The sequence below is a fragment of the Staurois parvus genome, unplaced genomic scaffold (genome assembly GCF_062004578.1).
Source record: "Staurois parvus isolate SC_StPar_1 unplaced genomic scaffold, SC_StPar_1.0 ptg000071l, whole genome shotgun sequence".
NCBI lineage: Eukaryota > Metazoa > Chordata > Amphibia > Anura > Ranidae > Staurois > Staurois parvus.
Genome location: NW_028317867.1, coordinates 8,576,611 through 8,590,631, shown reverse-complemented (window position 1 = coordinate 8,590,631; position 14,021 = coordinate 8,576,611). Strand labels below are relative to the sequence as shown.

Sequence of the window (14,021 nt, the reverse complement as noted above, 5' to 3'; positions counted from 1 at the left end):
CTAACTATAGGACGCATATATGTTCAGTTAATAAAACTCCAACACTGCACACAAACTTCTGAATATTCCCTAAAAGCAGCTAATTCAACTGAAAACTACAGAAGTAAAAAAGGCAGCACTTAAAGTGATTGTAAAGCTTTAATTTTTTAAATTAAATAATAAACATGTCATACTTACCTGCCCTGTGCAGTAGCTTTGCACAGAGCAGTCCTGATCCTCCTCTTCTGGGGTCCCCCACCATCAATTCTGGCTCATCACCCTTCCCCTGAGTGCCCTTACAGGAAACTACATCCTATGGGGACACTTGTGCATGCTCGATCCCGTGCCGGGATGTTTGCGTTTTTTCAGAAACACAGCCTAGCACGGCCCCACCACCCAAGCCAATGGCTCCAACTGCTCTCAGCCAAGTCTGTGAGAAGAGGGGACGGGGAGAAGAATTGCTGCAGATGTGCCCAGCGCCGGATCAAGATCGAGCTCAGGTAGGTATTTAGGGGAGGTGCTGGGTGAGCTGCTATCAGAAGTTTTTTTTTACCCTAATGCCTTAACCTTTTACCTTTACAACCACTTTAAATGTTCCCTTAGGTGCTCCTGAAGAAGTTGAAATGACAAAATGCATAGGGAAGGACTAAATGATGCCAAGTGTGCAAAACGTTTCAGGAAAATTCAGCCTTTGCCTAAGGAATCTTTCTGGAGGCTGCAGTAGAGATCAAAAAGCGGGCAGAAGTAGTGACTATGAGCATGATCAAAGGGGCCATATACAGTTGCGTTCAAAATAATAGCAGTCAGACACAAACCTGATCAATCACTTTTTTTGGTAGAAATGATATTTCTACATGGCAAATAATTTACTAGCAGGTGTAGTAGAGTAATAGAAATCCAACAGACCCAACAGTCATGACATGCATGCTGCTGATTCTGTGTATTTGAATCACTAATTGAAAGAGGCATGTTCAAAATAGCAGTGTGGAGTTCTATTAGTGAGGTCATTCATTCTTTGAAAAACAGGTGGCAATTATTGCCCTTATTTAAGGAAGGAAGGCAGCAAATGTTGTACATGCTGGTTACAGTGCATTTCTCTCTGAAATTCTGAGGAAAATGGGTCGTTCCAGACATTGTTCAGAAGAACAGAGTACCTTGATTAAAAAGTTGATTGTAGAGGGGAAAACATATAAAGAAGTGCAGAAAATGATAGGCTGCTCAGCTAAAATGATCGCAAATGCTTTAAAATGGCAACCAAAACCTGAAAGAAAGAAAAAAACTATCATTTGAATGGATAGAAGAATAGCCAAAACGGCAAGGACTCAGCCAACAATCAGCTCCAGGAAGATCAAAGAAGGTCTAAAGGTACCTGTGAGTACTGTAACAATTAGAAGATGCCTATGTGAAGCCAAGCTATCTGGAAGAAGCCCCCCCCACCGTTGAAAAAAAGATGTGGAAAAGAAGAAGAAAAAAAAATGTGCTGAAGAGGTTACAATTTGCCAAAGAGCACATTGACTGGCCTAAAGAGAAATGGCGCAACATTTTGTAGACTGATGAAAGTAAGATTGTTCTTTTTGGGTCTAGTGGCCGGAGACAGTTTGTCAGACGACCCCCAAACACTGAATTCAAGCCACAGTATACTGTGAAGACAGTGAAGCATGGTTGCGCAAGCATCATGATATGGGGATGTTTCTCATACTACGGTGTTGGGCCTATTTATCGCATACCAGGGATCATGGATCAGTTTGAATACATCAGAATACTTGAAGAGGTCATGCTGCCTTATACTGAAGAGGAAATGCCCTTGAAATGGGTGTTCCAACAAGACAACGACCCCAAACACACCAGTAAATGTGCAACATCTTGGTTCCAGACCAACAAGATTGATGTTATGGAGTGGTCAGCCCAATCCCCGGATCTTAATCCAATAGAAAACTTGTGGGGTGACATCAAAAATGTAGTTTCTGAATCAAAACCAAGAAATAGTGAAGAACTGTGGAATGTAGTCCAATCATCCTGGGCTGGAATACCTGTTCACAGGTGCCAGAAGTTGGTTGACTCCATGCAACACAGATGTACAGCAGTTCTCAGAAACAGTGCTTATACAACTAAATATTCATTAAGTGATTCAAAGGAAAGCAAAATCTTCAAACATTTTTCAGTTTATATAGTGAATGTTTGCGTTTGTAAAGAAGAATACAAACACTGCTATTTTTTTGAACAATCTAATATTCACTTTTCTTCAATTTTTTTAGAGGAACAACACAAATTTGATATATTTTTCTTCATGTTTTGATTTGGAATAGAATGTGTAGTGTTCCCAATGCATTTCTGTGTATGGAAATAAAAGCTATTAGAAGGATTTTGAGCTTTATTCACTTTTTTCAACACACTGCTATTATTTTGAACACAACTGTACACAGATGGATGGTAGGTTTAGCTTTTGTGACAGATGTACCTTAATACATGTATGTTAATCCACATATTCTAAAAAGGTTCTATATCTTATTCAAGTTTTTATGTCTTGGTGTCAGAAAACTTTTGGTGGCTTCAATGAAAATACTTATTCCATTTGAGATTTGGCCTGTATAAGGATATCTTCTGATAAGCAGGTTGGTGAATTATATTTCCACACAAGACTTTCATTATCCCACCACAACCATTACCACAACTATTAGCTACTACAAGGACTTCTCTTTTAAGATTATTAGTTAAGAAGTTATACTTTTACATGGGCTGCTGCAAGGTACAAAGTATGTTTTTTGTGGCGGTACTGGCGATCAGACAAGTATAATAAATTTACCTTTCTTTCATGTTACCTCTAAAGACAAAGATTGACTGACCTTTTACGTTTTTTTTTTACAATATAAAAAACTGGAATGATTCCACAGCAGCTCAATCATTTTATTCTCATTTGTACAGTATATTTTACTAAAAAAAAACCCTTCAAAAATGACAATGATATTCAAATTAAAAAGGAACTTTCACACAGTACCAAGCCAGCAAATCCAGTGTTGACCTGCTTTGATCTGCCATTCCTTGTCACACACTGGGTCCCGGGCTCATTATCACTTTATCACTTGGGCAAGAATGGCCTCTGAGGGTGCAATGAACTAAAAAAATTAAAAAAGTTAAACAAAAAAATATTTTTTCGATGTTTTACATTGCATAGAGGGAAGGAGTGCATGTATGCCTAGTGCATACTCCAAGTGAAGGTCCACTTTAACTATAGCTGGAAAAATATTTTATGACTTTATAGTCTATAGTTAAATACTTACTTGTCTCGAAATTGATTTCCACTTCTTAGAACCTGCAAAGAAAAAAATAATACAAATGTTATTAAAGTGTTTTATAACAAAAAAAAAAAAAGTGAAATGTGTTCAAACTCACCCCAATGTATGATTTGTTGTAATCTCACTCACAAAAACCCACTCAGCTTTTCTAATTGGATATTAGATTATTTCCTTTAATTGTAAGAGTTTGAGGAAGGGTTAGAACCTCTGTAATCTGTCTGGTGCTATTTCAAGGACATGCCTTTTGGAGACTGCAGTCACCAGGGCAGGAAGGTACAGACAGCAATACAAAACCCACAGATGTTCTTAGTTTTTCCCACCCTATGACAAAGGGTGTTTTTGTTGGGGTGACCTATTTGAAGGGATTTCCTATCACTTTCCTATCACTTTAAATCAATTTATTTTACACACTCATGACATATATTTATCTTGACTGGTCCCATGTTACCACCAGTCTTCAGATTTGATTCCCACTCTAGATGACCAAATCTGTTGCAGATTAGACCATCCAAACCTAAAAAGAATAACTATACACATGTTTAACTGCAAGATATCACTTGTTTCTCTCCTTTAAAAGAACTGGTGCTTTGACTATGCAGAGCACTAGCAGGACATGCCCAGTAGAGTATGGGGTATTATGTGACTCACTTCCCTTCCTCTCACATCACTGTGCTTGGCAGCTGGTAGGACTGGCATAAATGTGAACCTGATACAGTGCATCCACAAAGTATTCACAGCACTTAACTTTTGTCACATTTTATTATGTTACAGCCTTATTCCAAAATGGATTAAATTAATTTTTTTCTTCAACATTTTACAAACAATACCCCAAAATGACAACGTGATAGAAGTTTGTTTTCAAATCTTTGCAATTTAATAAAAATAAAAAATGGAAAAAAAACACATGTACATAAGTATTCACAGCCTTTGCCATGACACTTGAGCTCTGGTGCATCCTGTTCCCACTGATCATCCTTGAGATGGTTCCACAACTTGATTGGAGTCCACTTGTGGGAAATTCAGTTGATTGGACATGATTAGGAAAGGCATAAACCTGTCTATATAAGGTCCCACAGTTAACAGTGCATGCCAGAGCACAAACCTAGCCATGAAGTCCAAGCCGTAGACCTCAGAGACAGGATTGTATCAAGGCACAGATCTGGGGAAGGGTACAGAAAAATTTCTGCAGCATTAAAGGTCCCAATGAGCACAGTGGCCTCCATCATCCGTAAATGGAAGAAGTTTAGAACCACCAGGAATCTACCTAGAGCGGGCCACCCGGCCAAAATGAGTGATTGAGGGAGAAGGACCTTAGCCAGGGAGGTAACAAAGCACCCGATGGTCACTCCAAAAGAGCTCCAGCATTTCTCTGTGGAGAGAGGAGAACCTTCCAGAAGAACAACTATCTCTGCAGCACTCCACCAATCAGGCCTGTATGGTAGAGTGGCCAGACGGAAGCCACTCCTCAGTGAAAGGCAAATGGCAGCCCTTCTGGAGTTTGCAAAAAGCACCTGAAGGACTCTCTGACCATGAGAAACAAAACTCTCTAGTCTGATGAAACAGAGATTGAACTCTTTGGCCTGAACGCCAAATGTCATGTCTTGAGGAAACCAGGCACCGCTCACCACTTGGCCAATACCATCCCTACAGTGAAGCATGGTGGTGGCAACATCATGCTGTGGGGATGTTTTTCAGCGGCAGGAACTGGGAGACTAGTCAGGTTTGAATGAAATATGAATGCAGCAATGTACAGAGACATCCTTGATGAAAACCTGTTCCAGAGCGCTCTGGACCTTAGATTGGGGCGACGGTTCATCTTTCAACAAGACAACAACCCTAAGCACACAGCCCACATAACAAAGGAGTGGCTACAGGCCAACTCTGTTGGATGTTCTGGAGTGGCCAAGCTAGAACCCAGACTTGAACCTGATTGAAGATCTCTAGAGAGATCTGGAAATTGATGTACCAATGCTCCCCATCCAACCTGGTGGAGCTTTAGAGGTATTGCAAAGAAGAATGGGAGAATTTGCCCAAAAATAGGTGTGCCAAGCTTGTAGCATCATACTCAAATACTGGTGTATTGTTTGTAGAATGTTGAGGAAAAAATTTATTTAATCCATTTTGGAATAAGGCTGTAACAATACAAAATGTGGCAAAAGTTAAGCTCTGTAAATACTTTCTGGATGCACTGTACATTGCTCTGTATGGGATGATAACACAGCACAATAGGCTGTGCTGAAAAGTTATAATGCAACTTCTGCACAGATGGCAGTACTTTTGCATATACTGTATATTATTTGCGATGATTATTCACATAATCAACAAACCATTTTCCAGCATATGTACTGTATATTCTGCTGTACTTGACTTCAGGTTACAACACTATTATTTAGCATTAGGCTATCCACAAACATTCAATAGAGATTAGAAAGAAAGAAATATTTTATATGTTAACACTTGTATAATTTGAATGATTCTATATGAACATAGGTTCCACAGTGAGTATACCAAGCATGCTTTACTACATATACAGACTGATTTTACTGTTGTGGGTTTAGTAGCACTTTAACTCTGCAAGCTTGACTCATGCAGTGTAATCACTACACAGAGAGAGGGATGTGAGCTGTCTGCTAACAGTTCACATCCCATATGCCACGTCCTACCTAGTGGAGATCTGTCATTTTTCTAGACTGAAAACTCTGCAAGCTTTTTGTTATACAATGGCACAGGAAACTTTTTTAATTCTGCCCATTGTACTGAAATTGGCAAGCACTGACTTATGTTTGTGTGTATAATGTTTATTTTATAGTTACTGTATATAAATTCTGATTAATATAACTTAATAATTTAGATAAAACTTACTCCGTGGCTCATCTGTAGTAACTGATTCTAGAAAATCCCTTGGAGTCATATATAACTGTCCTTCATATTCTAAAGAGGCAAATACACGGAAACGCTGTTCTCTGGAGCTGGCAAACATGTCTAGATCTTCCAAATCTGGTCTGTCTGCTGGGCTCTGTGGGAAAGAAAGCAATCAATACAAAGTACAATAACAGTTGTAGAAAAGGGAGGCGTGGGCAATAGTATACTATTATACATAAAAAGCTTTTGTCTGTGTATAAATTAGAAGATATAATATTTTTCAGATTAACCCTTGTAATTAAAGTACTGCATAACTAAAGGGAAAACTGTTCTTAATGTTTTGGACAGAGAGGAAATGGATTAGAACACCTGTCAGTTTTTATTGCTGTCTCTGCCCTCATTGGAGAGATTCACCATCACTATTTGTCCTGTTTACCAAGTAAAAGTAAAAGAAAATCCCACATTTTGGGTTGTCCCCAGAACAGTAATAGTGAGGATATCTGCCAACAGAGACACTAGTTATGGTGACCAAGGGGACAACCAGGGATTCCCTCATTTTAACCACTTGGCTACCGGGCACTTTTACCCCCTTCCTGCCCAGGCCAATTTTCAGCTTTCAGTATTGTTGCAATTTGAATGACAATTGCGTGGTCATGCAACACTGTACCCATATGACATTTTTATAATGTTTTTCACGCAAATAGAGCTTTCTTTTGGTGGTATTTAATCGCCACTGGGGTTTTTATTTTTTGCACTGCAAACAAAAAAAGAGCTAAAGATTAAAAAAAGGGTTTTTCTTTGATTCTATTATAAAATTTTGCAAACAGATAATTTTTCTCCTTCACTGATGTAGGTTGATGAGGCTGCACTGATAGGCGGCACTGATAGGCAGCGCTATTGGGCACTGATGAGGCAGCACTGATAGGTAGCACTGATGAGGCGGCACTGATGGGTGGCACTGACCCATAGAACCGACTGGAGGCACTGACAGATGGCACTGATGGGCAGCACTGATGGGCACTGACAGGTGGCACTGCTGGGTGACACTGATGGGCGACACTACTGGGCACTGATGGGTGGCACTGCTGGGCACTGATGGGTGACATTGCTGAGCACTGCTGGGTGGCATTCCTGGGCACTGCTGGGCAGCACTGATAATCAGGGCACTGATAATAAGTGCCCTGATTATTAGTGCAGATCTCCCCTGTCACATTTGCCGGTTATCGGTAGTACTTTCCTCATGCTGTGACAGCGAGAGGAAAGTGCAGCTGATAATCGGCAACTGTATTTACATTGTGATTTGCTGTGTCATTGCATTGTAAAATACTGACATAAAATATATACAATCCACGTTTTACAAACACACAATTAATACTTGACAAAGGATTTTCAAAGTACGGTAACTTACAAAAGTAAAAGCAGCACAGCATACTCAGCTTGCTTTGAGGCTCAAACCTAAGACTATGGGGTCAATTTACTAAAGACAAATAGGCTGTTCACTTTGCAAGGGAATTTTCCCCAGGACTCAGTGAATGTGGTAAAGTTTCACTTTGCAAAGAATATGCAATCACATGCAAGGAAAAAACCCCAAAACATTTTTTCTTGCAAATGGTTGGATAATGGAAATCAACAGAACCTCACCTCAATCATTAAGCTCTAGGAAAAATTCCCTTGCAAAGTGAACAGCCTATTTGCCTTTAGTAAATCAACCCCTATGAGTCACTGCTCTAATGTTTTGTCTCTAAAAGCAACTCTCCTTTAAGCATAGCTAGGGCTGTATGCATTCAGGAACAAAAGCCCGTAATGCAGGTACTCTGCCTTCCAGGCATTAGTTCCTGAACACCATGGGGTTTATTTACTAAAGCTGGAGAGTCCAAAATCAGACTCCCTTCTGCATAGAAACCAATCAGCTTCTAACCTCAGCTTGTTCAATGAAGCTTTGGCAATGAAACCTGGAAGCTGATTGGTTTCTATGCAGAAGGGAGTCTGATTTTGGACTCTCCAGCTTTAGTAAATAAACCCCATAGGGTCTTAAACACAAATACCACTTGGTACAGCTGCAGCATATTTTAAACGGTTGTAGAACCACACTATACGTTCTCTAAAATTTAAAGTGGTTGTAAAGGCTCAAGGTTTTTTACCTCCATGCTTTCTATGCATGAAGGTAAAAAACCGTCTCTGTACAGCATCCCCCCCATCCCCCCCTAATACTCACCTAAGCCAACCTCTTGATCCAGCAATGTGCACTGTAGTCTGAACTATCCTGGGACTCCCTCTCCTCATTGGCTGAGACAGAAGCAGGAGCCATTGGCTCGCACTGCTGTCAATCACAGCCAGTGAGCCAATGAAAAGAGAGAAGGGGTGTGAATGGATACACGGATCAGTGGGTGCCCCCATAGCAAGCTGCTTGCTGTGGGGCACCCAACAGGAGGGAGGGGCCAGGAGCGCCTGAGGGGACCCAAGAAGAGGAGGATCCTGGTTGCTCTGTGCAAAACCACTGCACACAGCATTTAAGTATAGACATGTTTGTTATTTGAAAAAAAAAAATAAGCCTTTAGAATCACTAAAATGCATACACACAAAATAAAAAATAGAAAATATTTTTATTAAAGATACATTTATCAAACACAAAATGAGCAAACTGGTTATATGCACACAGCTTCAATGTTCTCAGATAGAAACATTACATTTGTTTAAACTGGCAGCAAACTATAGATAAAGCTGCATCTATGCAACTCCAGTGGTTAATAGTTACAGAGTTAGAAATGCTATTGAAACCTAAATTAAATATTTCTTGAAATATCACTACACTAGATTATCTACCATGAACTCTTGGTAACATTTAGAGGACAGCAATGCTGTCCAAGCTACAGAACTAAGCAAACAGATTTTCTGTTCAGTCACCTCACAAATACATCACTTAGTTTATTTTGTAACCTAATTGATTTGAAGCTATTCAATGAAAGGTAGCAATTAAGGGATCTTTGAACTACTGTCAAAGGTTCTTTTTAAACCAAGCGCAAATTACCGCACAGAAAAAGTTTGTTGCAAAAGGAGAATCCAGACACATTCAACAAAAAGAAAAAGCTTAAAGTATGTTTGCTTTTAGTGTCCAGTCCTTTGGAAGATGGATATCTCAAGGCACAGAGACAACCAAGCTAGCCATTCAAAAGTTGTGAATGAGTAAAAGGAAATTTACTCACAATTTGCACTTTCTAGCAAAGAACACTGCAAACATGCAACTGGAACAGTAATTTCGAAAGTAGACCAGTAATTCAAAAAGGACATCTCTATTGATACACATAATAAAAAAGAGTTTAACACAGCATTGCAGAAATGCATGGCTGATAATATATTTATATATCTGTTGGAGTACAGTAAGGGGGAAAGGGCTTGTAATCATAGATCATAGGTTATATGAAAGGTACCTTTGGGTGATTGGACACTGGCAAAAAGCTTTGCTAGGGCTGTCCTGAGTGCACACTCGTAGAACCCTACCTACTCTATGAGGTTCCAAATTTTAGCGAGCAATAAAGAGTAAACATAGGAAACAAAGGGAAGGATCCTATGTCCTGTACTGTACTCCAAGATAAGGAATTTACAGGTAATTCAAAATTCCCTTTATCTTAATTGTACAGTACAAGATGCAGTGCTTGTATTCATAGATACTGGGACATAATTAAAGAAGAATTCAAGATGGTATATTTTACAAACTGGTACAGTTTGGACAAATGTTACTATGTATATACTATGTATGGTTGGTACCCCAGGAAGCTGGAAATCACTGAAGTAGAAACTGCCGTTTTAGTAATCTGCACTTGCTTCCAGGTCCCATTCTGATCAGTTGGCCTGATGCATTGTGAATATTGTGAAGGTTGGTCGGTCAGCACAGCCACCATTCAGAGAATGCATGGTGTTCTCTGTGTAGAGATTAAAGGTGGTAGCATCGTCCTCTCTCCAATCAACTTGGGGGGGGGGGCGGTACTGGAGAAGAGAAAGCCCCAGGTTCAGGTTCTAAGGTGACACAGGAGGTTGAATCTGGGGGTTACATGAGCGACTCCCTGAAGAAAAAAAAAAGTTTTGAATAATCACTATGAAGCAAGAGGCTTCTGGAAAAGGCTTGATAAGGCAGAAACCTGTCTCTTAAGGGATCTCAAAGCCAGATGCTGGTCAAGGCCAACTTGCAGAAAGGCCAATATATAAGCAACAAAATATTCCCTGGGACTCAGATAATTGTTCTTGCACCAGGCAAAGCAGGCCATGCATTTGCCATGGTAGATCTTGAAGGAAGGTAGGTTTTCTTGCTCTGAGTAAGGTGGCAGTGACTGAAGTAGATATACATACCTGTTCTTCAAGACTTGGGTTTTAATAGTCATGTTTTTAAAGCCAGTGGGTAGGAAAGGAGGTCTGATGCTAGTAAATCTGGTCTTTGTGGAGGAAGCCAAGCTTGTCCAACAGGAGTCAGAGTAGGTCCATGTACCATGTCCTTCTGGGCCTCTGTCCTGTGCAGCAGTCAAAGAAGAATTCTTATCAGGGAAAAGCATTGATCAGTCTGAAAGAAATCCAAGGAATCACTAGGGAATCTACTGCGAAGGCTAGGGTTCTCTGATTTTTGCTAGAAATCTGAACAGTTTGTTGTTGAACCTGGAGACCTGGATAAAAACATCTGGTTTCCCCCACCATTAACAGAGATTCTGGTAGATTGGGTGCAGAGACCATTCCCCTGGGTCTATGTGTTGGCAGCTTATGAAGTTCCCCTGCCAATAGTCCACACCAGGGATGTGGATGGCAGAGTATGCAAATTTACACCCAGGTGAGGATCATTATTATTAATCTTAGTGCAGCTCGACTATTGCCATGTTTTTGCAAGATGTAACCAGCAACAGTGCAATGCTGTCCAACAATAGACCAATCAGCTATTGCGAGAGGTGAATTGCTTAAATGCCCAACAAACACAACAGCTGACTAGAGTTTATTATGCCTTCTTAGAGAGACAATAGTAAGTGAACCTGTATCTATAGAAGCAGACAAGGGCCCCGTTAGAGAGGCAGATGGTGGCATAGGAGCTGACATCTACACCGTGATAGCTAGTGCAGAGTGCTTTATGGAAATTGTCCTTTGAGGATCATGTTGAAGCCTACCTCAACATTGTTGAGATAGTTGCTGAACAAAAGTATTTACCTGAGCATCAGTCACTAATGTACTAGCACACTTTTTTTTATCCTACTTGGACTTGCTACCTAAGAATGTCAAAGAATATCCTAAACTCAAAAGAGATATCCTAACCAAACTTTAGGACTCAGATGTATGCTTTTTTCCACCTTACAAGCAAGTGGTTGCTGAACTCTGCTCACTGTGTAGTGGTCTGCAAAAGTTATATCAGAGCCTTGCCTGTTAAAATACAGCAGTGCAGTAGGCATACAAACCCCCAGCCTTATGGAGTGGCATACTGCTAGTGAGGACTATCTCTGGGATCTGTCCTCCAAGCTGATCACCGTGGAAACAGGTAAATATCAATCTTGGGAAGTATGTTTTTTTTTATCAAAGGGGTAAACAGACTCATGAGGGGAGGGGAAGAAGCCCATGGGTACCAGGTATGAATGGCCTTCTAGTCCAAAAGGAGGCTCTTCTCTGAGAGAGACATGACATGCTGTATTAGCAGCTGGCATTATAACATGTGGCTGTCTATTGCCCCATGTTACATGAGCCTATGAAATGTGACCTAGGGAAGAGTATGTCACAATTAATCAAGCTTTTTTCTGCCCCACACTGAGGAACTGAGATTGAAAGCCTTGTCACATTGGTCAAGGACAGTCTAATGGCTGCGGCTCCAGCTTGACACAGACCACATGCAAGTACTTTCTATACATGATAGTGCCAATGACTACCCTACTGTGGTGCTCTCAGTAGATACACCTAGTGGAACTGTAAAGCATGTTATGGGTGTGGTTAAGAACTTGCTAAACATACAGTGCAATACTGGGCTGTGATTTTTCTATGTTTTGAGAACTGGTAGAGCTGTGCATGGTAGCCAATCAACTTCTAACTTCAGCTTGTTCATTTAGGCTCTGGCAATAAAACCTGGAAGCCAATTGGTTTTCATGCAGAGCTGCACCAGATTTTGCACTCTTCAGTTTTAACCGCTTCCACGCCGCCCTATAGCAGAAATACTGCTACAGGGCAGCACAGGTGAGCAAAATTATAAATATATATGTGATTTTGCAGTTCCGGGTAGGGGGCCACCATTCGTGGCCTCGGCTGCCAATCACTGAGTCCCGGCCGGTGATTCCCCGCCATAGCAGAGCCATACAAAGCAGTGTGCTTACAGTGTAAAGTACAAACACAGCACACAGTAAAGCAGCACACAGTTAACCCTTTGGTTGCCCCACATATTAACTCCTTCATGCCCAGTGCCATTAGTACAGTGTCAGTGCTTTTTATTAGCACTGATCACTGTATTGGTGTCAGTTGGGATGTCAGTGACACCAAGTCAGTTCCCCCAGTGTCAGAATGCCTGCCGCAGTCTCGCTATAAGTCGCTGATTGCCGCCATTACTAATTAAAAAAAAAAGTTCCAGTATATATACCGCCATTTATACATTTTATAACTTTCACGTAAACCAATTAATTTACACATTACAAAGACATGTAGCAGAATGCATTTTGTCCGAAATTTAAGATGAAATTTGATTTTTTAAATTTTTTTACTGAACATATTTAATAGCAAAAAGTCAAAAATATAAGTCTTTTTTTGTTTATAGCACAAAAAATAAAACACGCACAGGCAATCAAAGAAAGCATCATGTCAAAACATCAACAGCCATTTTTTATTTATTAGAGGTCCTTAGATAGCGCTGTCAATTTATTAAGCTCTTTACATACACATATTATACATTCACATCAGTCCCTAACCCTCAAGAAGCGTACAATCTAACGTCTCACATTCATACATACACATACTAGGGCCAATTTAGACAGGAGCCAATTAACCTACCAGCATGTCTTTGGAGTGTGGGAGGACACCGAAGTACCCAGAGGAAACCCACACAGACACAGGGAGAACATGCAAACTTCGTGCAGGTAGTACCGTGGTTGGGATTCAAACCAACGAGCAGGCAGAATTGCTAACCCCTTATCCACTGTGCTTTTCAAAGCCAACAAAACAGCTGTAAAACTACACATATTGAATAGGCAGAAAATACATGAAAAAGACATGGTCCATAGGTCCCCTTGGCAAAATATTCTCTACAGCAGGGGTCTCCAAACTTTCTAAACAAAGGGCCAGATTACTGTCCTTCAGACTTTAGGGGGCCAAACTGTGGCCAGTGGAATTAGAAAATGCCCTGATGTAAGTAATGAATGGACTTGGTTGTCAGTGGGAGTAAGAAAAGTACATAGCACCTGTGATCATTGGGAGGAGGAATAGTGTCCCATCATTGGTACTGGTGGGAAGAATATTGCCCCATAGTTAGTGTCTGTGGGAGGAATAGTGCCCCTTTGTTGGTGTCAGTGGGAGGGATAGTGCCCCATTTTTGGTGGCAGTAATGGTCCCCCATTGGGGCAGTGGGAGGAAAAGTGCCTCATCATTGTTGTCAGTGGCAGGAATAGTGTCTCATCGTTGGTGTTAGTGGGAAGAAAAGTGCCCCATCGTTGGTGTCAGTGGCAGTATTAGTGCCTCATGGTTGGAGTTAGTGGGAGGAATAGTGCCTCATTGTTGGTGTCATTGGCAGGAATAGTGCCCCATCATTGGTGTCAATGGGAGGAACAGTGCCTCATCACTGGTGCCAGTGACAGGAATAGTGCCCCATCGTTGCTGTAAGTGGGAGGAATACTGCCTCACTGTAGGTGTCAGTGGCAGGAATAGTGCCTCATCACTGAAGTCAGTGGG

General features: G+C 40.8%; 1 protein-coding gene across 4 annotated transcripts in view; it reads right to left on the bottom strand.

The window, feature by feature from the left end:
* MICU3 (mitochondrial calcium uptake 3) overlaps positions 1 to 14,021 on the bottom strand; it is a 213,143-nt gene that overhangs the window by 133,412 nt on the left and 65,710 nt on the right. For all 4 annotated transcript variants that reach the window (XM_089669304.1, XM_089669305.1, XM_089669306.1 and 1 more), the window contains exons 2-3: positions 6,135 to 6,288; positions 3,258 to 3,289 (exon numbers count right to left, since the gene is read on the bottom strand). In XM_089669304.1, the coding sequence (XP_089525430.1) occupies positions 3,258 to 3,289; positions 6,135 to 6,288 (186 nt within the window). The remainder of the gene's footprint in view (positions 1 to 3,257; positions 3,290 to 6,134; positions 6,289 to 14,021) is intronic.